The 26207-nt window shown below is 43.6% G+C and overlaps 2 protein-coding genes and 1 pseudogene across 3 annotated transcripts; 2 read left to right on the top strand and 1 right to left on the bottom strand.

The window, feature by feature from the left end:
* Positions 1-2842: 2842 nt before the first annotated feature.
* Positions 2843-7258, bottom strand: LOC121706113 (beta-galactoside-binding lectin-like). Its single transcript, XM_042087591.1, has 4 exons — positions 7130-7258; positions 4443-4522; positions 3927-4098; positions 2843-3427 (listed from the first exon to the last, which is right to left on the bottom strand). The coding sequence occupies exons 1-4, from the start codon at positions 7133-7135 to the stop codon at positions 3281-3283; spliced, it is 405 nt and encodes a 134-aa protein (XP_041943525.1). The 5' UTR covers positions 7136-7258; the 3' UTR covers positions 2843-3280.
* Positions 7259-11140: 3882 nt separating this feature from the next.
* LOC121704906 lies at positions 11141-13803 on the top strand (annotated as a pseudogene).
* Positions 13804-16440: 2637 nt separating this feature from the next.
* gtpbp1 (GTP binding protein 1) lies at positions 16441-26149 on the top strand. 2 transcript variants are annotated; one of them, XM_042085614.1, is made up of 14 exons: positions 16441-17635; positions 18785-18896; positions 19777-19957; positions 20173-20356; positions 20625-20789; positions 20894-21017; positions 21131-21245; positions 21428-21572; positions 21762-21944; positions 22416-22551; positions 22981-23159; positions 23419-23583; positions 24223-24273; positions 24650-26149. In XM_042085614.1, the coding sequence occupies exons 1-14, from the start codon at positions 17447-17449 to the stop codon at positions 24749-24751; spliced, it is 2031 nt and encodes a 676-aa protein (XP_041941548.1). In that variant the 5' UTR covers positions 16441-17446; the 3' UTR covers positions 24752-26149. The 2 variants fall into 2 exon arrangements, with proteins under 2 accessions (XP_041941548.1, XP_041941549.1); XM_042085615.1 differs by lacking the exon at positions 24223-24273 and having other exon boundaries at positions 16443-17635.
* Positions 26150-26207: the final 58 nt, after the last annotated feature.

The raw sequence follows: 26207 nt of genomic DNA, 5'->3' as shown, positions 1-26207 counted from the left end.
GGAGAATGTTTTTTAGGAGGAATTGTAACAGCCCTGCTGGTACTTGTGTTGTAATTAGCACTGTTCCGATGTTTCTCTCGCCACGCACGGGCCCAAGCGTTCCACCCCTAGAACCACAGCAGCACTCCATTATCTATTACACACTCGCTGACTTCAGCGACAAAGCTCCCACTGGGGACGTGTGTGTGTGTGTGTGTGTGTGTGTGTGTGTGTGTGTGTGTGAGTGTGTGTGGAGGGGGTGAATGGGAGTGCAGGAATGGGACCCTGACTTGATGCCACAGCTTGCAGCACGCTCCGCCACAGGCCATGCCACTCAGCAACACTGCGCACGGCCCTCTGAGCGAAGCCAGACGAGCTCTGTCTGGATGTGAACCTGGGGAATAATTTTACCATTCTAAAGAAAATGGAATCATAGGTTCATTCTCTATGAAGCTGTCAGGCCTGCTCCTGTATTAGGCTGTTTGTTTTGTTATTAGGCCGGTTATTATGCTGTTAATCTTGCCTCTGTTTTCATCTTTCATTAATTGAACTTTCAAACAGCATCCATGTGTAAGTTTGTTTTTGTTGCATCTCCATGGCCCTGTTAATCATCATTTTGGGTTACTTCTCAAGTCCATGTCTTGCAGGATTTCTGTTACTCATATCATTTGTTTGATGCGTCTGGGCAAAAATATGATGCCAGAAAACTGAAAAATGGAGGAACAATGGAGGATAACAACACTGTAATTTTCTCAGTTATTTTCCAAGCAGTTTCTCAAAACTGTCAAAGTTATAAGTAAGATATCCCATGGTTGTCACTGCATAATTAATTAGATAAACACTGGACCTACACCCTCCTAATAATAATAATAATAATAATAATACATTTTATTTAAAAACACCTTTCAGGACACCCAAGGTCGCTTCACAGATAAAACAAATAGAAGAAAAAAATCATATATCAAAAAAGGAGAAAAATATAAAAATATATATAGTCCATTTAGCCATATCACAGTCCATAGGCTAGTCTAAAGAGATAGGTTTTCAGTTCCTTTTTAAACTGGGCAATGGATTCTTACACATCAAGGGCTTCTTCAGGACTGTAAAATAGAGGATATAGCCCCAGTTGTTCAATTACTGTAGTGATTCGATATCTAATTATTATTATAATAATCATGATTAAACACACTGTGGGATTAATGATGGATGTGTTGCACGATATCTCTCTACTTTCACAGTTCAGTGGAAACGGTTCATTCCAGCAGAAGGAGCAATTCATTTATCTGTCCCAGTAATGGCAGCTGCATCAGGTTGACTAGACCTACTGCTGTTGGCATAAAATTACACAAAGTTAGACACACACACACACACACACACACACCACACACACACACACACACAGTCCCCTCAATTGTTATTAGTGCTTGTTTTGCATTCTATAATATCATACATATTTTATTATTTATTCTCTTCCCCTTAGACTGGTTCCTATCACCTCAATATTTTGCTGATATCACACACATAAGCACACACACACACACACACAAAGAGAGAAAGAGACACACACACACGCACCCACAGGGCAATCAGCATCAGTTCCTCCACCAGGGAGTAGTGGTGGCTGATCCCTCCTTTTTGACCTTCACAGCCATGGCCAGAAATGTGGCCGCGGGACTTTGAGTAAATGCCGCCGTCTGGCCTCTCTGAATGTTAGGAAATGCTAATGGACCCACTACGCTACTCTCTCTCTCTCCTTCTCTCTCTTCTCTGTCTCTCACACACACAAATACAGGTGCAAAGATACATACACACACACAAACACACATACACACACGTACGTGCATGCACACCCAGACACACACACATACACATGCAAATACACACACATAGAACCACATACACATACGTTTTTAGTCACACACGTACACACATACACACACCCACTCCCTCATCCTTCGCTGCATGTGCTCAGTAGCGTACGTCCCTCCACATTACATCTGTCTGTTCTCTGCCAGGAGGTCTCGGAATGTCAGCTTTTCCGCTGTCATGGAAACCTGTTTCCTTGGCAGCCCACACCCCACCTTAAATAAACCCACGTACCCCCCCCCCCCCCCCCCCCCTCGAGCATGAGTGGGTTGTGGTGCTTCAGTTTACACAGTAAGATGACAGAGCATTCTCACAGGCACACACATAACAGACATAACAGAACACAAAGCAGGGATCAAACGACTCCGCGTTTGCCATGCGAAGTGCTTTGAATGAGTGTGTTGTGTGTAGTGTGTGTGTGTGTGTGTGTGGGGGGGGGGGGGGGGTACAGATCACATTGTCAACCGATCACATTCTCAACCATCTCAGCATCCTTATAGGGTCACACACATGTTTCAGCAGTGTTCCAGACCTCTGCAGTCCTGCATGCCCTTGCAGACCTGAAGTGATATCTTCATCTTTTATTTCATTTTATTAGACAGGACCAAGGGGAAATGTAATATTGCCATCATTTCTACATTAAGCACTTGATTAAACACTCAGTCAGGGTATCATGATGGATGTTTTTTAAGCTTACCACATATACTAAATTAGATCTGCAAAGCCTTGCTTGCTTGCTAGAAAAAAGCCTGTATTTTTATGATAGCAATCAGAATGTAAGTTAGATATAATACTTTTACATGTGTTTTAAATACATATAAATATAAAGAATCTGTTCTGCAGAAAGATAAATTCTTCACTACTGCTTGAGTGATGGTATATGGCTGGCTATATACCATCACTCAAGCATGTTAAACATGTTTTCAGTGAGCATTTTCGTGGTTTAAGTTTCTTTAACACATTTAGCTGTAAATGAATCAACATCAAGACGAGCACATTGCATTGAATCAAGGACTTTTAATGCAGCTTCAATTTGTTACAAAAAACACTGTCAGCACTGAATCAATTGGTCAACAATGTGGAATGATGTTAGCATGAAAGGTTTGGAACAGATGGGGTGCTATTTGCAAATTTCACATTTTACCATCATGTGATGGTAAAACACTGCAGAGGTCTTCTGTTATATGTTAGTCTCTGACTCCCCTGGTGGTCAAGACTGGTATCTTCATGATTTCATATGTGTTATCAGAAAACCAACCTGCATCAAGAAGTGCACAAGCCTGCTGGGAAAGTTGGGTTATCAGTATGTTTCCTGTTACAAATGCAGTACTTTGGATACTTAGAATGTGTAGCTGAGCACAGAAGCACCATACAGAACAGCGGTGGAACCAGATATTTGCTAGAAGGCATGATTTAGGCCCCGCTGCTGACAGATCTACTTGATCTCAAAGCCATTAATCCTGACATCCCCCTCAAAGTGCATGTATTTGTACTTTTCTCCACCCAGGCGGTTAGGGAAGTGGATCTGAGAGCCGTCTGAAAGAGTGATCTCAAATTCTGAATTGGTAAAGGTCATCAGGATCTGGATTAGTGAAACATGGAGGAAAAGAAGAAAGAGAAAAACAGAAAAATATATTTAGTTTACAAATATAATATAGCCAGTGATGCATACTATCATTTTGTGTGACATTGTGTGTGGATATGGTATCAAACTTTATACTTTTATATTATCACAGCATTGTTTACTGTATGTCCACAAGAGGGAACTGATGCTTTCTGATGGAAACTTCTCATAAAGGAATTTTATGAAAATGGTTCTCATGTCTAAAACAAAGCTGCTTTGTGCTTTGTGCTTTAAGCTGCATGTTTCTATGTATTGCTCAAGTCTACGTCATTAACAACCATTGATCATGACTTTCATATTAACAGTGATAACAACCCCTTTTATGTCTAACAGATTATCTCAGACTTCTATTTGTTAAACAACTGTTTGAGCATCCTTTCATTAGAGGCCACTTTGTCAGCGCTAAACTATAACACACTGTGGTCTACACAGACACCCCCGAGGATTGTGGCCTTGCCTTGAACTCCTCGCCCTCGTTGAAGGGAAAGCCTCCCTCTCTGTGCTCCTCACACCAGCTGCCACCCATATAGGAGTTGCAGACGACCGCGCGCTGGTCGCCGTGGGCGTCGAAGCGGGGGTTCATGTGCAGGGCCAGCTCATCCTTGCTGTTCCCAATGTTAATGGCAAAGCTGTGGGCCACAGGTCAGTCGCAAAGATTACATCTCACCGGCCCTTTGATTACATGCAGACTAACAGTTTGACAGCACTGTGGTTTTCCAAACAATGTTTGAGGAATGCATGCCCTTTGTATACACTGTATTAAACACTTCCCACTCAGAGCAAAATATTTAGTCATAACCAGGCTTATGGCAGAAGTTAGCAGTTAAAGGACCCATGTAGGATAAGTCTAAGATGGAGGTAGATGTACAGTTAAGTGATAAAGATAGATTCAGCAGAGGTCTGTCATAACATATACTTTGAGCCGCTTTTACCATTCTAATAGTTAATGCAGCTCACACCAGTTTTCACTTACTTGGTTGAACCTGCGTTGGGGACCCCTGTGACGGTTAGGGTCTGACCCACTTTGAAGGACATGTTCATTACCACCACACCCTACAGGAAAACATGGGAAAGTTGTTGTGCCTTCTAGCCAACACAAAGCTCATACACAATCAATTAATGGAAAATACAACAATGAATTATTATTGTACTGCTTCAGGCTGAGTTCAGAACTAGTTCATTACCTAATTAAGAAGAGAAGTATACAGCTGACACTGAAATTAATTTTTGATCCAGCATCAAGGTTAAGCTAGCTGTAGCTGTAGGACACCAAAAAAGGTAAAAAAAAAAAAAGGAACAAATTCCAAAAATGGCCAGTAAGGATGACCAAGGCCACACCTCACCAAGCCTCTCTGAGCTATTTCTGCCACACACATCTCAGTAGCAAAACATCTGTTTTCAATCTGTGCTTTTCTTTTCCTTTCTGTTTTTTTTTTTTTAACAAACCATTAGAAAATGGGCATAGAGTCAGTCCAGGCCTGTAAATCCTGCCGCTTGACAGCAGTGATCATTTTCCACTGGAGCATTTGAGTGTGAGTCAGAAAGGAAAGAAAGACACAGAGACAGAGAAAGAGAGGTGGAAAGAGAGAGGGAAAGAAAGAGAAAGCTCCTATTATGGCGACGGAAATTGGTGGCTAATGTATAGGGCTGGAGTGGGCAAAATGTAATTATATTTTCCACTGTGGCAGTCCTTCTGGCAGATGAAAGAGCAGGGCCAAAAGGCGGGAAGATGCTGAGGAAACCACCAATAGGAGTCCAACAGAAACCTGCACTCTGTGACTGTCTATGAGGCACCATCATGTTAAAGGGAGTCCCAAGCTTCTACATAGACCCCTTATATCTATAATACTGTAACCACTATAGTCTATATCCCAAAGTGAATGTTTTATTCATGTTACGGTGGTCATGCCGTACTTGACAGATTAATTGTTCCCCTTTGGTAAATTGTTACTGTGCATAATGTAAGTGATTACTACAGCACTCACTGAGGTGAGTCACAGGGATGTGACTTCCAGCCTGCCACACTTGTGAGGCGTGACTCACCAATGCTACTTCTTCTGTGTTGAAATCCTCACTGGTTAACGTTGATATTTGTGAACCTTTGAGGAATGTGTCCTGCATCCTTGCTGTGTGCAAAGAGGTCGGTGTGTGTAGTCTATTACGGAGTGTGATAACCTGGTTTGCTAGGTGGTGTGGCCCTACATGCACGTCTCCTCTGCACACTATTACATAAGCTGAGAGAGTGAAGCTGTGATGATTACAGGGGGATATGCAGAGCCATGCCAAGCCTGTGGAAATAGGAGCCGGAGTTGGAGCAGGGGGTTGGGGGGGGGGCTTACATGTGATAGCTGTGCTTATACTGGCAGAAAAAAGGCTTCTAAATCTGGTGGAGGACAAGGGAAGAGAAAGGGGAAGTCAAAGATTATAGAAAGTGAGGGGAAGAGAGAGAGAGAGAAGACGAGAGCGAGAGAGAGAGAGAGAGAGAGAGAGAGAAGACGAGAGCGAGAGAGAGAGAGAGAGAGACAAAGTTTAGAGTGGAAGAGGGTATGAATGAGAACTGGCATGGAATGACAGTAGACAAACAGGGAGAGAAACAAGATCAGAACCAAGGAGGTAAAACCTAAAAGATGTGTAAAGCAGGCGTGCACAGCAAGCAACTGGTGGCAAAGCCACAGAAAGTGATGAAGGCAGATACAGTGAGGACAGGGGGGAATTCTTTCCGCATTATTCAGCTGGCGGTAGTGTAAACTGGCCCCTCTCTCAGAGTGCTTGGCAACGGCCCACGGAGCCTTCAAGTTGGCTCTCTCGCCACTGTGACACATATCACCTCCCTCTGCAATGGACTGGGGCAGCGAGCGATGAGACCGGACAGCTGCCGCCTCGGTCAGTCAGCACACAGTTTCCCTACTGACCCTATTTGAGCCAATGGCTCTGTACCAGATCCAACACGTTTCTCATTTCTGGAACCATCATGGATTCCTCTCCGTCCCTTATACCCAGAAAGTAAAGCAGAATGGGTGTGGCTGCAGTAGCTCTATAGCCTAAATCTGATCTAAGCATGAAGTCTAACATGTCTTGTGACTTGAAGAAGAAAATTAAGGTAAATTTGAGGTTGGTCTACACAATTGACCTTAAAGTAACTCAGTTATCATAAGCCATTTGAACTTCAGCATGTTGAAAACATACAGACTTTCTAAACTCAGCCACGACATTCTAAATTCTCTCCATCACTTTTCTTAATTGGGTCTTGATGGAATTTGTTCTGCATTCCATGTTGTTTTCGACCATTGACAGTGTTATCGACCGTTGCCAGTAAACACCAACCTATAGACAAAGCCTTTGTTGTTTGAAGCAACACCTGAGGATTTCAGTCATATGCTGCACATATTAACATTTGACTATTTGATGCTGCAGGTGTTTTATTGCAAATTTTTGTGTTTTCCTGCTGTGTTTTTCGACGTCTCAAAGCCTTTCAACTTTTCACTTCTTGCCTCACAATCTATACATTACTTTCTGGATTCAATCTAAATGCACTAAAACATAACAGCCTATATGGACACAACAGCACAGTAACCAAATTCCCTAATTCAGACTGACTGACCATTTGCATGTATTGTTTGAAAAAATCACAATGAATATAAGAACAAAAGTAACACTTACTGCCATCGTAGCCTTCTAAGTTTGTTCCCTGTGCGAAGAGTATGGAGCGAGTATGGAAGTGAGAAGAAAGGTCTGACTTGCGCACGCGCTTATCAACTGAGGGCCAAGTCGTGCTCAGTGACTGATGTTGAATGCAGCCAATTGGATTTAAGCGCTTTCATCTCTACTCCAATGACGAAATGAAACAGTTTCTGACTTAGATTACAGTTTGAATTCTTCAGCAATAGTGTAACATTGTGATAGTTTAAGACATAGTCGATTTACAGTAATAGGCGTTAAATCCGCAGATGTGATTAATTTGAAATGGCATATAGCCAACATATAGGCTACACGAATAATATCCCCCCGTCTAATAATAGCCCATGCGCCGAGTTTCCAGGGTAATGGCAAAATATTTGTTTCATAGCCCTCTGCAAGCAAAACTATATATTAGCCTAGGCCTACTATAGCATATTGCGAATGGAAAACGCGTCTTACTCAACATTTCGGCCAAACTGCGATTGGACTTAGAAATGCCATGGATGCAGATGCAGATTCAACTTGAAAACACAAGGCCTACCTACAATGTTGTTTGCGGACTAGTGCGCGCATCCTGGAAACACCAAAACAATTTATATTTACGCAAATCATCAGGCTATATTTTGTGGGGTAAGTGATTGAATTATGAATTCTCATTAAACCAGATTGTGATATTTAGGGGTAGGGTGTCAAATGTCATAAAACACTTTGTGGCATCATGAATAAATAGTTTTGTCCACTTAGCCTGTGCGTATGTAGATGTTCCACGTGAACTCCAAAATCTGTCCAAACCAAAACGTGGCGCAACGCGCGCACACAGAGGGCTTTCCAGTTTTCAGTTCGGTTGCTATGATTTCAACAGTGCCTTTTTTTGAAAAACAAACCACGCTCAGAGCAATGTCAGGAGAACATCATGAGACAGTTGGCAGGGCTACGACGTCATTAAGTTAGCTATAGTGCCTGGCGCAATTCCAGATTTAGTTTGGAAGGTTGTCCTTGGATCGGGGCTGCAACATGTTTTACCTTTCTCATCACTGTAATGAATGATTAGCCAAGGTGATTAGTGGCACCTTGCGTGATTGGGGCATAATATAGGCCTATGCTACAGGAACAAGACAAAAACAGGAATATGTAGGCTTATTCAGATGAAGCCCTGTTTCGCCATCTGAACACTTCATTCCTATGTTTCTCCGTCCGTCTCCGTAGTGTTGCAACAGGGTCGTCAGAACTTGTCAAATGCAAATGCTGTAGTGTAGGCCCATGTGGAAATCCAGCAGCCCTCTGGCCCCCTCCTGCGGTATGACTAGATTCCTGCATGCGCATCCAGCTATTTGCTCAAGTATCTCCAAGTAGATTGCATCTGATGCTGTGAGCTATGGGCAAACCCAAATATGTTTCCGAAATAGCATACTACGCACTGACCTTCTGATCTTGACATAATAGTTGGCCAAGCCTAAGTCGTATGCAATAGGCCTAGTAGGCCGCCAACATAATGACATTTAATCTTGGAAACAGTCTCTCAAAATTGTATAAAGACAACTTGTGATTTGCCAGGAAGGAATCTGTGAACATAAAACATCCGTAAATCACAAGACTCATACATAAAGACTAATACATACCCATACCCAATACACATTTACTTGCTAACTTATCAGATAATTTGTTGCGACACAACTGAATAGATAACCTAATCCTAGACTGTGTTTGTCAGCTGAAACACCAACCACGCGCCAAGACACAAATACTTACACTTTTTTAGACAACGTACATTATTTGATAGCTCACCAGGCTAGTTTGAAAGTCCTATCAGTACATGTATTTACTGGGCTATCTGTTTTAGTTACACCAATAGCACTGTTGTATCCTGCATTTATGGAACCACTAGGGTGCAGTAGTATGAAGTTACATGCAGGAGTTCACTGAGAGACATGTAGTTTTGGGAGAAGAATAAAAAGAGACATGTGGACTTAACATGTGCTGTTGCTGAGTTTCTGTATAGTTAACCCAGTTAGAGAATTATAATATTTGGCGACGAGGATAAAACATGCTGATCTGACTTACCTTGCACTGAAAAAGGTCTGCATCGAGGCTACTCAAAGAAGGCAAGTAGTTAGCCCCATGATAGTTTGCTGATAGTGAAGTTGAAGTGGAGGAAGCTGCAACAATGTCTGTCTTTGGAAAAGTGGAGGCATTCGATCCAGAATAGGGTTGCCACCTGTCCAGGATTTTCATGGAGATTCATCTGTCCAGGAAAATAAAAATAAAAATCCTGGACACTGAATATCCCGGATTTTTGTACATGATGCGCAAAATGTGTATTTCAGTTTAATTGAAGGGTGCCTACGTCCATAAACGTATGCACAGCTTTATTGGCTCTACAAAAATGACGTAGCATAACATGGGTGGTGGTGGTTAAGCAGAACTTAATTATGTATTCCCCTTTTTTTCTCAATTCTGCCCCCAGGTGTCTACAACTAAAAACTGTTGAAAATATAACAAAATAATAAAGGTCTGCTATTAAATAAAGCAATTAACTAAACAAATAACTAGAAATTGTCATTCTTACTCATTTTAGCTATACAATTGTCGCTTAGAATGACGGTTTTTATCTTGGGTTAGATGTGTGAAAGGCACCGTTGCTTACAAACAAAAAGGTCGATTGGATGGTCAAAATGTCCAGGATTTTTGTCAGACACAGGTGGCAACCCTAATCCAGAATCAGAGAACTGGAGTAGATATGTGGAAAGATTGGAATTCTACTTTGAAGCTAATGAGGTAACAGATGCAAAAATGAAACGGGCCATTCTTCTCTCTGTGTGTGTCAGTGCTCTGTATGGAATAATGATGGACTTGATAGCCCCATCAAAACCAAGTGAGATTAAGTATACAGACTTGGTCAAACGTGTGGGTCAACATTTTAATCCAAAACTGAACGAAATTGTGGAGAGGTTTAAATTCCACTCCTGTACAAAAGCCCCAGGGGAGGCAGTCTCATCCTATGTGGTAAAATTAAAACATCAAGCCACACATTGCGGGTTTGGTGCTACTTTAGAAGAGCGCTTGAGAGACCAGTTTGTTTGGGGCATAGGTTGTGAACAGACACAGCGCCGCCTGCTAGCAATGTCTGATTTAACATGGAAGTCTGCCCTTGATAAAGCAATAGCAGTGGAAGCAGCAGATAAAGGTGCACAAACCTTGCAGCCTACTTCTCAAGTAAATCAAGTAGCAAACCTGGGGTCCATGACACAAACACGACAACCTACAAAACCAGTAACCTGCTATCGCTGTGGAGATGCGCATCGATTTAAGGAAATGGTGTGCCACTTTTGTAAACGTGTGGGTCACATAGCCCGAGTGTGTAAGCGGCGTAAACAAGACAAAGGTAAAGGAGCTAGGAGGCAGGACCCAAAAGCCGCTCACCTTATGTCTGAGTCCCCTCCATCTCAAGAGTCAGGGGAAGAGGAGGAACAGACTGATTATCTAATGACACTGAAAGGAAAGCCGCATGGCCTCATTGCGGCTACAGTCAAGTTGAACAACAGTCCAGTGCAATTTGAAGTGGACCCAGGAGCACCACGCACAGTCATAGGGGAGGACTGTTTCAAGAAAATGCAAGCCGCAGCACCTGGGTTGGCATTGCTACCCTCTGAAGTGGTACTGAGATCTTTCATGGGGGAGAAGGTAGAAGTAAAAGGTAAAATGACGGTGAATGTCTACTATGAGGGCCAGACAGCCACTCTGGATGTACTGGTGGTTCGAAATCAGGGTCCAAATCTGCTGGGGCGGGACTGGATGGGCGTGTTACGACTCAATTAGAAAGAACTTTTCAAGCCAATCTTCAAGGTGTCAGATAACCCGCTGCAAAACGTCCTCTCAAAACATAATGAGATTTTCAGAGATGAGCTGGGGACCTTAAAAGGTATGGAAGTGCGTGTCCATGTTAACCCATCTGTCAAGCCTCGCTACTGTAAGCCCAGCCCTGTGCCTTTCGCGATGCGATCTAAGATTGAAGCAGAGTTAGACAGACTACAAGCAGCAGGGGTCATTGAACCTGTTACACACTCTGAGTGGTCAGCGCCCATCGTGGCTGTGATGAAACCAGAGACTATGGAGGAGACTATAAGTTAAGCGCAAATGTAGCTTCAAGATTAGAACAGTACCCTCTAACTCGAATAGAGGAGCTTTTTGCTACACTGGCTGGGGGCACAAGCTACTCTAAGCTAGACATGTCCCATGCCTACAGTTGGTTCTAGCTGAAGATTCGCGTAAACTGGTGACGATTAACACTCATAAGGGGTTATTCCAGTACACACGTCTCCCTTTTGGAGTTTCTTCAGCTTGTGCAATTTTTCAGAGGACAATGGCAGGAATTCCATGCACAACTGTTTATCTGGATGATGTCCTGATGACAGGACCGTCAGAAGAAGCCCATCTCCAAACACTCAGTCAGGTCCTGACACGATTAGAGGAAGCAGGTCTCAGGCTAAAAAGCACTAAGTGCGAATTCATGGCTCCAGCAGTTGAATATTTAGGACATCGGGTATCTGCCGCTGGTCTCCATTCCTTGGAGAAGAAAGTAAGAGCAATAAGGGAGGCACTAGAGCCCAAAAATGTTACCGAACTGCGTGCTTACCTGGGAATGATTAATTACTATGGCCGATTCCTTCCTGATTTGTCCACAGTGTTGGCCCCTCTGCATGGCCTCTTAAAGGCTGGGGTAAAGTGGGGATGGGGTTCTCAACAGCATGTAGCATTCCAGAGGTCAAAAGACTTGCTGTCAGCTTCAACGCTGCTCGTCCATTATAACCCACAATTGCCCCTAATCATAACTTGTGATGCGTCTCCATACGGAGTAGGAGCGGTTTTATCAGGATGGATGACTCTGAGAGACCTGTCTGTTTTGCCTCCTGCTCATTGTCGCCAGCTGAAAAGAACTATTCGCAGTTAGAGAGAGAAGCCCTTGCCGTAATATTTGCAGTGAAAAAGTTCCACCAATACGTGTACGGGCGTGGCTTCACCATACAAACAGACCACAAGCCCCTGCTGGGCCTCCTTGGGGAGCTTAAGAGCATTCAGCCGGCAGCCTCACCACGTCTCCAGCGCTGGGCTCTACTGCTGGCTCAATATCAGTATGTCCTCGCATACAAGCCAGGACCTACCATTGCAAACGCTGATGGTCTCAGCAGACTTCCCCTTCCAGAAAGGCCCAAGGAGACAAACAGACCAGCCGAGCTGACATGCTTACTAAAACAGCTTCAGACAGCCCCTATTACCAGTCAGCAGCTGAAGTTGTGGACTGCAAGGGACCCTACACTGGCAAAGGTTTGCCGTTTCGTCAAAGAGGGATGGCATCCCAGCTGCCCAGCTGAGGCTTTGAGGCCGTTTTTTAAAAGACAAGTAGAGCTCAGTGTGGAAGATGGCATCCTGCTCTGGGGACTTTGTGTGGTGGTTCCACCACACGCTTGTGAAATTCTGCTGGATGAACTTCATGAGCCACACCCGGGAATTTCGAGGATGAAGGCAACAGCCAGATGTCACATGTGGTGGCCAGGGTTGGACAATGAAATAGAACAGAAAGTGCATGCCTGCATTATCTGTCAAGAGGTACGTAACACTCCTCCCCAGGCACCAGTATCTCCTTGGGAATGGCCTGGCAAGCCATGGACACGCATTCACATAGACAATGCAGGTCCGTTTCTGGGGAGATGGAGATTCTGGAGATGTTCTTGATAGCAGTAGATGCGCATTCAAAATGGCTGGAAGTGGCCCCAGTCTGGGCAGCCACGTCAGCAGCAACAATTGAGCACTTAAGGGAGATGTTCAGCATTTACGGCCTTCCCCACACGATAGTGTCAGACAACGCGGCGTACTTCACAAGTGCAGAGTTTAAGGGATTTCTGGCATCCAATGGTGTAAGGCACATAACATCTGCCCCCTACAAGCCATCCACAAATGGCGTAGTTGAGAGAGCAGTGCAGACGGTAAAGAGGGCCCTGAAGAAAACCATGGGGTCGGGAGGGTCATTGAAGACACGCATATCGAGGTTCTTAGCAGCATACAGATCGACACCTCATGCAACTACGGGGAGGTCACCAGCAGAGATGCTGTTTGGGCGTCCAGTCAGAACAAGATGGGACCTATTAAAGCCAGACACTCAGACCAAAGTATTCCAGAGCCAAGAACGCATGATCTGTAGGGGGAACCGCACCAGACCTACCAGGGCACTGATGTCGGGCTCTGAAGTGTGGGTGAGGGATTTTACAGGTCGTCAGAAATGGGTACCAGGAGTGGTAATGACTAGCACCGGCCCTCTCAGCTACAAAGTCCAGGTGGATGGCCAGGTGCTCAGGCGCCATATGGACCACCTTTTAGCGAGAAGGGGGTTAGAGGGTCGCCACCAGCTACACGGAGACCACAAACAAGACACTGAAGCAGACGGGGATGCTGATGCCCCGAGAGCTGAACAGCCAGAACAGCTGCCGGAGACAGAGCCTGAGGAGCACGGACAAAGGCCTAGTGCTATTGCGGAGGGTGATGAAAGTACAGCGGAGCAGACTCCACTACCGCTAGTAGAAGAGCCAGCTGTTGGGGAGCCAGTGGAGTGCCCTCGTCGTTCATGTAGGACAAGGAAGGCCCCTGACAAACTTGATTTGTAGTTAGAGTGGCCAGAACTGTTGGGGCAGAATAAACCCCGTTCTGAGTCCACCAGAGCTGGGGCAGTCTACCCCCACTCTGAGTTAGCATTGATTTATGTCATGTTATTTGTTTGATGTTAAAGGGTCTGTTATTTCAGATGAGGGTGTAACTTATCTAAGGGTGGAGGGATGTTGTATCCTGTATTTATGGAGCCACCACTAGGGTGCAGTAGTATGAAGTTACATGCAGGAGTTCACTGAGAGACATGTAGTTTTGGGAGAAGAATAAATAAAGACATGTGCTGTTGCTGAGTTTCTGTATAGTTACCCCAGTTAGAGAATTATAATAACCACCATTAAAAAACAAACATTGAGGTTATTTTCTTGCTTAACTTTTGCTAAGAAAAAGTATTGTTTTGTCTTGTTAAGATGGCCTGGCCTACAGATGGTTTGAATATACCAATAAAACAAAAAAAGGAGCTGTCCATGATTACACAGATCAAGGCTAGGGTGACCACCGCCATGACACTGAAAATGAGGACACTTGTGCCCAACAGTGAGGACAAAGGTCCAAAAGTGAGGACACACACAGAATCAGGTATAGGCCTAACATTAGTGGGGAATAACATTAAAAAAAAAAACAATTCTTTAGAAGAAGGCACCTATTTATTGATAATTTATTGTAGTAACATTTGTTGTTGTTTTGTGTGTTTTTTTTTCTCACATTAGTCAACAATTTCCACTTCCAACATCCCCATACAAGGCAACTATTTATTATAATAACATAGTACATAATTTTTTTTGTGTGTTTTAATGAGCTCTACAGCTGTGGTTGCTGCTGGAGCAAAAACGATGCCACAGAGGATTGCCCGGCCAATCTGGCTTTCTGTTTGTGCTTGTCTGTGACAGTGTGCCTTTAAGGCACTCTTACCCCTGGAGCTGACATCTGTTTCACAGTTTACAAAATGCATGCACCTGTCCCGCTTTTGGTAGCAAAGCGGTGTTCAGAATACCACCCAGAGTTGAAAGACGTCTTTAGTTTTGGCATATGCAACTAGCCTACCGGGATAGTGCAGCATTCATTTATTCAATCACGAGGTGAGTTGTCGCATCAGCTACTTCGCAAAAAGTAAATAGGTAGAGTTTTGTGATGTATAGCCTACGGTGGTGGCGGAGGGTCAGAAATGACACGTTGACATGAAACAGCGGTGAGTCAGGGGCCTTGGAATGAGGCGCAGCCTATGTGCTGTTGAAATGCGGACAGATGGCCACTCATGCCAAAAATCCGGACAAAAGTTCAAAAAGGAGGACACCCTCTCTGTCCGGACAGAAGGCTGAAAACCCGGACTGTCCGGACGAAATCCGGATGGATTGCCACCCTAAGGCGTTTTACACCATAGCTAACCTACTTGCATCAGCTGGTTCTTAGAATTCAACAAATAAGGAACCTAACAAACGTGGTGTAGTCTAGCTGTAATGGGTATACTGTGATCAGCGCCAAATGTTAATAGGCCTATCCTCCTTGCCTATTTTAAGTGGGTACCCGGTATGAGATGGTGATGTTTTTTTAAGTGTTATGCGTAGTCCTGCGTATCACGTAGACTACACCACTGAACAAACCTATAATTTTCCATAGTGTAGGTTACTTTCAAGTTGACTTTCATATAGGATGCAATTCCATGGAAAATTACGTTTTTTGTAACATCCATAACGCCAATAAAATGTGATGGTATGGTATGATGTGAATGATTACATGAAATTTGAGCATTTGCTATTTTTGGCTGAAGAATGTACATGAGAAAAAATGCACAAACAATGAATGTTATCAATCACATCATACAAATGCCAAGGCATTTCACTGGCGTTATGGATGTGACAAAAAGTCCATTTTCCGTGGAATTGCCCATAGGCCATTATCAGTGGAGGACATACTTGAGTACATTTACTCAATTATTGTAGCTTAAGTCGCTTTTTTATGTACAGTATCTGTACTTGTAGGCCTAATTCAATTTTGTTAAACTTTTTACTTTTACTCCAGTACATTTCTAGGCCAAATATCTTACTTTTTACTCGACTGCATTTTGTGACAGCTTACTGTAAGTACAGCTGAAGTTCCTTTTGGAAAAAGACTGTCCAAATACATGTGTACTTACATGTGTATTTTCTATTAAGTGAGCTAGGCTTTAAATAATGGTGTTGCCTAATGTTATTGTTATATGCACTATTTGCTGTACCTTGTTGACCCCTTGACCTAGCCTCATGATGCCATTGAGCAAATGATGATATAGACAATGATAGACAATATGACACTATCAAACACAAAAGGGAATGTCTTGATTTGGTCCGAAAGTGTAAAGCATTCAACAAAGCAAAAAGTGGTTACTTTGAAGTATCTAAGATAAGATATCACATTAGTTTGTTTCTAGTTATTTTGACATACAACAATTCTTAGTTGGTTTTGTTATTGAATGAAGGAGAAAGGCTCTAGGAATGCCTATGTCTGTGCCGAATCATTTCAACAATAGTATCATTCGTCATAACACTGTACATTTCAGGACTTTTACTTTCGATACTTAAGTAGCCTAGGCTACATTTGAAGGCAATTTTGTACTTTCACTCAAGTGGAAATGTAAAAGGACTTTTTTACTGGAGTAACATTTGACCATGTGTATCTCTACTTTCACTCAAGTACAGGATTTGTGTACTTCGTCCACCACTGGCCATTATGACTTCAACTGCCTTGACAATTTGTTTCAACGCGAAAAAATGGAGTGTCCGTGATTATGCGCGTAGGACTCGTTTCAGGACTCGGCGTTTACAAGTGGTTGCATCAGCCTGTTCTTTAGTGCGTCGAATGGTGTTTGTTGTGAATAAACCTAATATGACTTTATTTTACTCAGTCCTTACTGTCACTGATATCCTAATTAAAACCAATAGATATTTTTTTTCCCCAGGTAAGCTAAATGTTTAATGACAGTCTTTCATAGGTCTATCTATGACCAATGTATCAGGGTAGGCCTAGTCGTTTTAGTTATTTTGTATTGACAGTTTATTGACGTGGCAGATCACTACTTTAGTCATTGATGAATTGCTCTCGTTTGTAGGAATCTATCAGAACCCTTGCTTTGCAAAATGCATGGTGTAATAACCCCATAGACAAGTGAAACTTCACAGGACAGGTTTGAAATTGCTGAGATCATTGGTTTCATTGACCTAATGAGATGAACAACCCTCTAAACACGATTGGATGTGTAAAGGCATGCTTTGCGAGTCTCTTTTCCGATTGGTCAGAATGGTGCTGAATAATTAATTGACAGGTGTGTCTCCATGATTGTGTACGGTTTCCAAACTCTACAAACCTAGTGTCAGTACTGACTTCTTGACAGTTGATGTCTGAAATCTAACGTTATTACTTGTTTGTTGGATCAACGTGGGCTTTCTATTCAGCAATATGTAGGTGTCTCGTTAGATAGCGAGTTAGCTAGCCACGAAACCGGTGTAACGTCACAGCAGCTAGCTGTCAGGAGAGCTATTGCTAGCTTAGCTGTCAACGGGCATCACAACAAATCAAGCAGCCTGCCTGCCTGCTAGACTGACTAAACTCTCCGTCTATATCGTGTAACGTTAATATCCTTTAGTTACTGACATCTGTGAAGTTTGAAGAATGGCATCGATGGCTGCGGCAACCGAGCCGAGCTTAAGCCCTGTTCCTATGCTTACTGACAGTCTTGTGCCTGCTAGCATGTTTGCTCCAGAACGGGGATGCGGAGACGACGCAGAGGCGGACTGCTTCGAGGACGGCGAGACCTTTAACGGCGAGGGCGGGGATCATGGAATAGATTTCTCCAGCAAGGTAGGCCTATGGACTGTACATAGCATGCCACTGACCAGCCAGCAAACTCCTGTGCAACCTTTTAGGTTTATATCACCATAATTAATATTAGATTAATACTAGATAGTTGCAAAACGTTGATGATTTAATTTTGCACGTAAGCAAGACGTTAGCAAGCAATGCACCTTGTATGTACCTTGATGAGGACAGTCTGCTATCTAGCTATATAGCTAAAGCTAGTCAACTAGCTGCTAATTGTAGTGAATGTTATGGTTGTGTGAGGAGGAAGTCCTCTCAGTTAAGAAACTAAACGGTATCATTAACAAGCTACGAGTCTGGCCAGCGTTGTTGTTATCAAAGATGTTGTCAGAGTTCGTTTACGGAAGCCAGGGTCATGCTGGCTTCAGGGATAGTTATTTCTCCGTTAACGTAGTCCTGTGTTGAGTCAGGGCTTCTCATCCCTGTCCTGAACACAGTGCCGTTATGCAGTAAGGTGCCCAAATCTAATGGATCATTTTGACAAAGCTGATGAGATTAAACGCAAGTTATAACTGATGGAAGTAATTATTAACTTTTTAAGAAAGCATTTCAGGACTTCGAAACATTATACTTGCCTACATTTCGCCAAAGAGCTATGGGAACTTCCTCCACTTGTGACAGGTGTTTCAACTAATAAAAGCAAAATCACTGACCTCTCCCAGCATTTTCTCATATGTGAATTGATTATTCATATGTGAATTGATTATCAACTAAGTGTTGAGAGAGAGAGAGATTGCGAGAGAGAGCGATAGTGTGTGTGTGTGTGTGTGTGTGTGTGTGTCACTGTCACTGTCTGAGGGTTGAATCTGCGAGACAGGAGAGGTCAGTTTGCTTTTGATATTCAAATCTTCAAGTTATCCTGGCCATGCATGTCTGGAAATGTATATGATCCAAGGTCCACCCCCCAAATCATATTGACTGCTGCTGTGTCAGTTGTGTGCAGAGTGAATGAATGATGCAACATGCAGCAACAAAGTGCATCAGAATAGCTCTTTCTCTGTCAACAATTATCTGTTCAACTCTGCTGCCCCCACATGTCAGACTGGGTGTGTCCAACAGAACGTGAGAGATTTACAGTACAGTCGGTTGCTATGCTGAAAGTATCTCACGGTCAATGTATTTTCCTGACAGCTGGCTCTGGTCAGTCCAAACGGCGAGCAGTATGATGCACTTCTGAGGCAGCTGAGAGAGCGGATGGACGAAGGATGTGGAGAGACCATCTACGTTGTGGGAGTGGGCTTAGGTAAGGAGACAGAGGATGATGGATGGATGGATGGATGGATGGATAGATGGATTTATGGAAATCTGGAGGGAGGCAACACAGATCAGAAATGCTCTACTCAATTCAGGCCTCCACATTTGAAAGGGAAATAAGAGAGACGCTGAGGTACCTAAGCAAATTGAATCGGAAACATTTTCCTCCTTACAACTATCACACCACATAACTCTAGTGTGACTACAAATCTTCCTTTACTGAGTTGTAGTCAAGGTCAGACTTCTCAGGTGCCTTCACACACCAACTGATCAGAATATGAGCTTCTTAGTTCCTTAGTATTGTCTAAATAATGTAGGCCACAAACTACAGAAACAACAGACAGTTTCCCATAGTCATATGGTTTTGTACCTTTGTTAAAGGACATAACTCTACAACAGGACCTGTTGTACATGTGTAAAACCATATAATAATGGTTCCGGCACATGTGTGTGGACAGCATGTACACAGTACATAATACATGTGTCTTGTTAGCACTGTAACAACAAGCAACCGGTCTGTCCACAGGGTTTTACAGTACATTGCACAGCACTGAACTTCTAGTTGTCATTACACTTTGCCATTTAAACCTCCTTCTCCCAATGTAGGCCTACAGAAACCTTACCCACTCTGGATCACAGTATTATTATTACCTGTCCGCCCCCTGAGGTTTAAAGCTCAACATCAGGGATCTGTACTTTCAGGGATGACGACCTGTTTTGCATCTACCACAAGCAGTCAGCTGTGCATGTAGCCTGTAATGGAAAAGGCATAAATGATGAATGTGAACTGAAGCGGTGTATCAAATCAAAAACTTTAGGCCTCTTGGTCTTTTTGTTGTTGTTGTTCATTTGTTGTCTCACCTGTGCAGATGGTGGAGAGTACGGTCTTAACGAGAGTGACATGGAGGCTTCAGTTGCCACGGTGCAGTCCATGTGCGAGCAGATCGAGGCCGACCTTATTCTGCTGAGGGAGCGGACCGAGGCGGGAGGCCAGGTGCGCGACTATCTCATCCGCCGCCGCGTCGGGGAGGCCGACTTCCTGGAGGTCCGGTGAGTCAAGCAATGATCCATCCCAGGGGAAATGTCTTTTTGTGTCACATCTCTTCCTCTTATATAGGCAAACCATTTATTTGTGAATGCTTCACTCTTGATGTCAGAACATGCAAGAAACAGTGATGGTAATAGCCTCTAATAGCCACTTCTTCTTTGTCTCTCACTTATTTACTTTCTGTCTGTCTGCCTGTCTGTCTGTCTCTCTCTCTCAGAGTGGCCGTGGTGGGCAATGTAGACGCAGGGAAGAGCACGCTCCTGGGTGTCCTCACCCACGGCGAGCTGGACAACGGCCGAGGCTTCGCCCGCCAGAAGCTTTTCCGCCACAAGCACGAGATGGAGAGCGGCCGCACCAGCAGTGTGGGCAACGACATCCTGGGTTTCGACCAGGAGGGTGAGGTGGGCATCCTGACAGGATGAATCTTGGCCAGTCACTGACTAGTTCATGTAGTTTCTCAGGGTCGTGTGGATGCTGTCCTATAAAACAGCAACAGCATTTTAAGACTAATTCCGACAGCTCCCAATTCCCATCAGTATTTCTTGTCAGTGAAGGGAGTATGTTGTTGTGAGGAAAGTGAAGTGCTTCTCCTACTGCTACAGATTGCTTTTCACTGACTAAACATTCAAAATGCTTGTTCATTCATTTATTCATTCATTCCTTCATTAGGTGGTCAATAAGCCCGACAGCCATGGAGGCAGCCTTGACTGGACCAAGATCTGTGAGAAGTCTTCAAAAGTCATCACCTTCATTGATCTGGCTGGCCATGAGAAGTACCTTAAGACCACCGTGTTTGGCATGACTGGCCACCTACCGGACTTCTGCATGCTAATGGTAAGTATGAACATGCTTGACCATCAATTTATTTGTGAATATAATGCTTTTTAAGACTAGCCCACTTTGACTGACCCCCCCCCCCCCCAACCCCGGTCCTTCAGGTGGGCAGTAATGCAGGAATTGTGGGCATGACCAAGGAGCACCTGGGCTTGGCGCTAGCCCTGAATGTGCCTGTGTTTGTGGTGGTCACTAAAATTGACATGTGTCCAGCCAACATCCTTCAAGGTGAGCATCGTCAGCAGCTCCTGTCATGATGGTCACATACAGTAAATATTCATGTTTGTTAAATATCAATAGTGATGTTCGAGTTCAAGTCTTACCTTCGTGTCTTTCCTCAGAGACCCTGAAACTTCTGCAGAGACTACTGAAGTCCCCAGGGTGCAGGAAGATCCCTGTCCTGGTCCAAAATAAAGACGACGTCATCGTCACTGCATCAAACTTCAGTTCTGAGAGGTACAGATTTTCACGGCAATGTGGATACGTACATGCATGTACACACACACACACACACACACACACACACACACACACACACACACACACACACACACACACACACACACACACACACACACACACTTTAGCATAGATAATCAATTCTTGGAATATATAACTTACATTTTTTTTTCTTGCAGAATGTGTCCGATCTTCCAGATCTCCAATGTGACAGGAGAGAATATGGACCTGCTGAAGATGTTCCTCAACCTACTGTCATCCAGAGCGTCTTTCAAAGACGACGAGCCTGCCGAGTTCCAGATTGATGACACTTACTCAGTGCCAGTCAGTATTCGGACAAAAAGAATACACACATACAGACACACACACACACACACACACACAGACACACAGACACACACACACACACAGACACACACACACAGACACACACACACACACAGACACACACACACTTTGATAGGTTGGTAGCTTCCACTTATATATATATTTTTTTCCTACTGCTGTCACTAGGGTGTGGGAACCGTAGTATCGGGAACTACGTTACGTGGATTGATACGTCTGAATGATACCATGCTCCTTGGTCCTGACCCTCTGGGAAGTTTCTTGCCCATCGCTGTCAAATCCATTCACCGCAAAAGGATGCCTGTGAAGGAAGTGCGGGGTGGACAGACTGCCTCTTTTGCACTGAAAAAGGTCAGTGCTCTACCCAGACTTCCTGCTGAAAATATGTGTAATGTAAAATATTTAAGGTTCTTCTTGTTGTAGCAGATGTAAACCAACGATCTGATCTGAAATGAAAAAATATGAACAAAACATAAGCGTGGACTCCTTGGGCTCTGCAATCCGCTCCTAAAACTTTCAAGGCTAAAATGGTGTGGCTGTTATTAACCAACACAATACACCTGTTATAGCTAAATGCACTGGCTATAACATGGGTTTCCTGACTTCTTTGAGCAGAAAATTAACACAGAAATTGAAAACTGTTTTAAAGAGCAATAGTGGCCATTAATGTCAGATTAGAAAAAAAAACTACATGAACTGCGTTCAGAGCAACACTGTTTTTCATTGTGGTTGTCTGAAATTATCATATATTTGGCAGCCAAATAAACAGGAAGTGCCAGTGCAACTGTAAAGCTGAAAAAAGCATCTTCCTCTGTCTCCCAGATTAAACGCTCCTCCATAAGGAAGGGCATGGTGATGGTGTCGCCCAAGCTAAGCCCACAGGCCTCCTGGGAGTTTGAGGCCGAGATTCTAGTGCTGCACCACCCAACCACCATCTCCCCCCGCTACCAGGCAATGGGTATATGTCTTTTATCATTCTTCCTCTTTCTCGTACACACACTCATGGACACACACATACAAGCAGGCACAAAACACAGTTGTGTAAGACTTGATTAAGGCATCATGATTGCTTGCAGTTATCCCAGCTTACCATGACGATACATATACAGCCTCCCCACAGCCCTCCACTAGACAACCCAGAAAGCCATTTTTTCAATGCCTCTGGTGCATGATGGCCTCACCATAAGTTCATATGGCCAGCTAGCTCTATACTTAAAGTGATGTACGTTTACACCTATTCATTTAGCAGACACTTTTATCCAAAGTGACATGGAATACCAGAGGAATAACATTTAAGATGCAGTGCAGAGTGTATTTATCTGTGTATCCTACACAGATTAGCATCTAATTTGCACTGTGACCATTGTGTGTCAAACGTGTGTTGCAGTGCACTGCGGAAGTATCCGGCAAACGGCAACAATCCTCTCTATGAACAAGGACTGCTTACGAACAGGGGACAAGGCCTCCGTTCACTTCCGCTTCATCAAGACCCCTGAGTACCTGCACACAGACCAGAGGCTGGTGTTCCGAGAGGGCAGGACCAAAGCTGTGGGCACCATCACTAAGGTCAGATACACCAGCCAGTACCATGCAGTCTCGTAATGCTACCGGTGAAATTGACTTTTTAAGTAAAGAGTGTTAAAATGAGCAAGCTAACGGCCAAACACCACAGATCTAAAACATTAATTTCTAGTTGTTGGACAGTTGTGGTTGATGGCATCTCTGCAAGGTACAGTACATGCATCAATTCACTGGGATGTCTTGGCTGAATGCCTATTGTTACTGTTATTGCACCAAATGAAGAGGAAATGATGTTCATTTTCAGCTACTACAGTCGACCAATAACCAGCCCTCCAACTCCAAACCTCCGCAAATCAAGATGCTATCGACAAAGAAAGTCCCGCCCCGTCGAGAGGATGGGTCGATACCAACCAATGAGGAGTCTATGAGTGCAGCACTTCCATCCACTCCACACACAACACAGCAACTGGTAAGAGAGGCCTTGGAGAAGATTGCACTTCTGAAGGAGAACTGATGCTTCAGATAATGCTTGACTGTAATAACAAAGCTCTAGCCATAAAAAGGTTTCCCAGGGAAGATATACATCAACGTAGATACATTTTAACCTTCTTGTTTATGAAAACCGTAAGTAAATGCAATACAAATGCAATTCAAGATGGCTGCATAAACAGCAGTTCATATGATGAGAGCGGTAATAGAAGGGCTGCTTGGTCTGCTTGTCGGATGTACAGTAGTCCCTGTTAGTTCTGCCTCTCCTGCTGAATGTCCCTAAGCTTTCACAGCTCCTCTAATCCTTCTTTTTCCACTTTCTCTCTTCAACTCTTCCCGTCTAATCCACACTTCCTTGACGTCATCATTGGACTCCCTCTTTCTTTTTTGTAAATGCCCTCATCCTCATCATTCACATGGCCCACTTGTGCACCATTTTCCCCCTCTCATTTCATTTCATATCATTCTTCCTTCTCATCTTGCCTCATTCCTCATCTGGTCTATGTTCCTCATGACATGTCCTCCCCTTGCCTTGTCCTCCTTCTCCTCCTCGTAATCCTCCCTTTCCCCGCACCCCTAACGCGTCCCTTGTCTCTCTGGTGCTGCTTGGCCGCTTCAGACAGAGGGGGAGGAGGACCCCCAGAGTAAAGAAGGCAACAAAGAGAACAAGGTAAAAAGCGGGTCAGTGGGGCTGGTCGCTCCCGCAGGTGACCATTGTCCCTTCTCGCTCTGGAGACATGCTGTAAAAGGGACATAGCAAATAGACTGTTTGGTTCTGTTGGACATGGTCCTGGACCCATCAGTGTTCTGTTGTGTGTTACTGTATGTGAGTCTGTGTATGTCTGTGTGTGTGTATTTTTACTTACATTCATACCAATAGTGTTTCTTTTATTCTTGGAGGATAATTTAAAAGATATTGGTAAAGCATGCAACATCTGTTTCTTGTTTTACTGTGTTTACGTGACCTTCATTTAACAGAACATGTTCTTTTAGCATAATTTAAAACTTTTTTTCTTTTTTTTTTTTTTCCCCTCTCCATCTTTCAGCCCAAATCTGGCGGTGGCAGACGACGAGGCGGACAGCGACACAAAGGAAAATCCCAAAACAGCTCCACAGCGCCCCCAACAGGTGCCACAGGGCCTGTATAAACTCTCCTCCCTCCCTCCCTTCAAATATCATTCCCATCACTCCATCAAGTGTCTTTAACGCGCACAGTACTGGGAGCAGAAAACTCACTGTTTGAATTCCTCCTCCCCCCCCCCCATTTAAAAAACGTTGGATCCTCCCCCCGTATGCTGCTCAACTGGGCCACTGCACTGCTAATGATGAGATAGGGGGGTGTCGTTGAGCCAAGACAACTGAGGTATGGCAGCGTCTTGTGAAACTAACTTATTATACAAAGGTGTTTGTTGTTCTTTGATGTGTTTTGGAATTATATTGTCTAAATTGAGCGCATATATAATCTCTAGATAAACTGCACAAGCGCTCTGTATTGTTAAATGTGAGTGAAAGAGCTGTTTAAGTGCACACAGATGATCTATATAATATGAACACATGGTCTTTTGCAAAGGTGACAGGAACACCACTTGCATGCTTTCAGCTGAATATTGAAATGTCAAATCTGTGGGTAGCCGACTATCCTTGACCATCTTCACCGTTTGTGGTGCTGTGTCCACCTCACCATATCATCATGAAGGTCCTGCGGTTCACGTACAGTGCAGTGCAGAGTCTAGCAGCTCTAGTGGAACAGAAGGGATGAGGCCCATCTGCGTCCACTCACTGGGCAGCCAGGCTGTGACGCAAGTGGACACAGAGGTTTGCACTCCAGTGTTCAGTGTCAGGCAGTGCAGTTGCCTGGCTCAAAAAGCCATGACTAATCATGCAAAAATCAGAAAGCAACCAAACTTAAATACTTATCCGATGTTCATCAAGATCTGACCAATATTTACATGAATGAGGATCTGGAAGTGTTGGTCTCCAGTTCTGGAAGTGACCATTGTTAAGGCAGTCAGGTGTCATTTGATACTTCTCACAAGCATGCATACACACAGCACAGCTTTAGGGTCTTTAAAAGCATTTGGAGAATTTAGACTGGTAGGGTTAGATTATTTAGCAGTTCACGTTAAGCAGTCAAGAGGAATTTTATCTAGTTTCATTTTTAACTCATCACCTGTGGACGAACTGGTGGTTCATAAAAACACATTTAGCCTTAGTTTATTTATATATTTTTTTCTATTTTTTTTTAATGGAAGGGAATGCATTTTAGTTAGTATGTTTTATTCTAGATCATTCGAAAAGCCATTTTATTTGCAACCAAGTTTTGGAAATGATAAACTCACAATGGTCTTACCCATAATGCCACACTTTCACCAAGCACCTTACATCAGATAGAATTGTAATTTGTCGCAGACATCCTCTGTGGAGACTTGTTGCAGGCAAAATAAAAACATGCAGACCATCTCACGATTACATGTGAAATACCAAACCATGTTTTTCTCTTAGATATTTCAGCAAATAAATTATTGAGAATAAAATAATTATCTCCATTATTGTGTATGTATTATTCACTGCACCTTTCTCTCTTTTTGCCAAAACAGGGTCTCA

This window comes from Alosa sapidissima, chromosome 3, assembly GCF_018492685.1.
Source record: "Alosa sapidissima isolate fAloSap1 chromosome 3, fAloSap1.pri, whole genome shotgun sequence".
Taxonomy (NCBI): Eukaryota; Metazoa; Chordata; class Actinopteri; order Clupeiformes; family Clupeidae; genus Alosa; species Alosa sapidissima.
Note: the sequence above shows the minus strand (reverse complement) of the source record. Positions and strands in the feature narration are given on the sequence as shown.

Excerpts from the sequence above, each read along its gene's own strand:
- LOC121706113 (XM_042087591.1), bottom strand. Across the intron at positions 4,099-4,442 it reads CCCAACGCAGGTTCAACCAA|CTTTGCCATTAACATTGGGA; the intron begins GTAAGTGAAAAC and ends TGTGGCCCACAG. Across the intron at positions 3,428-3,926 it reads ACGAGGGCGAGGAGTTCAAG|ATCCTGATGACCTTTACCAA; the intron begins GCAAGGCCACAA and ends TCACTAATCCAG.
- gtpbp1 (XM_042085614.1), top strand. The coding sequence starts at position 17,447 with ATGGCATCGATGGCTGCGGCAACCGAGCCGAGCTTAAGCCCTGTTCCT. Across the intron at positions 18,897-19,776 it reads CGTTGTGGGAGTGGGCTTAG|ATGGTGGAGAGTACGGTCTT; the intron begins GTAAGGAGACAG and ends TCACCTGTGCAG. Across the intron at positions 23,584-24,222 it reads CACACACAACACAGCAACTG|ACAGAGGGGGAGGAGGACCC; the intron begins GTAAGAGAGGCC and ends TGGCCGCTTCAG.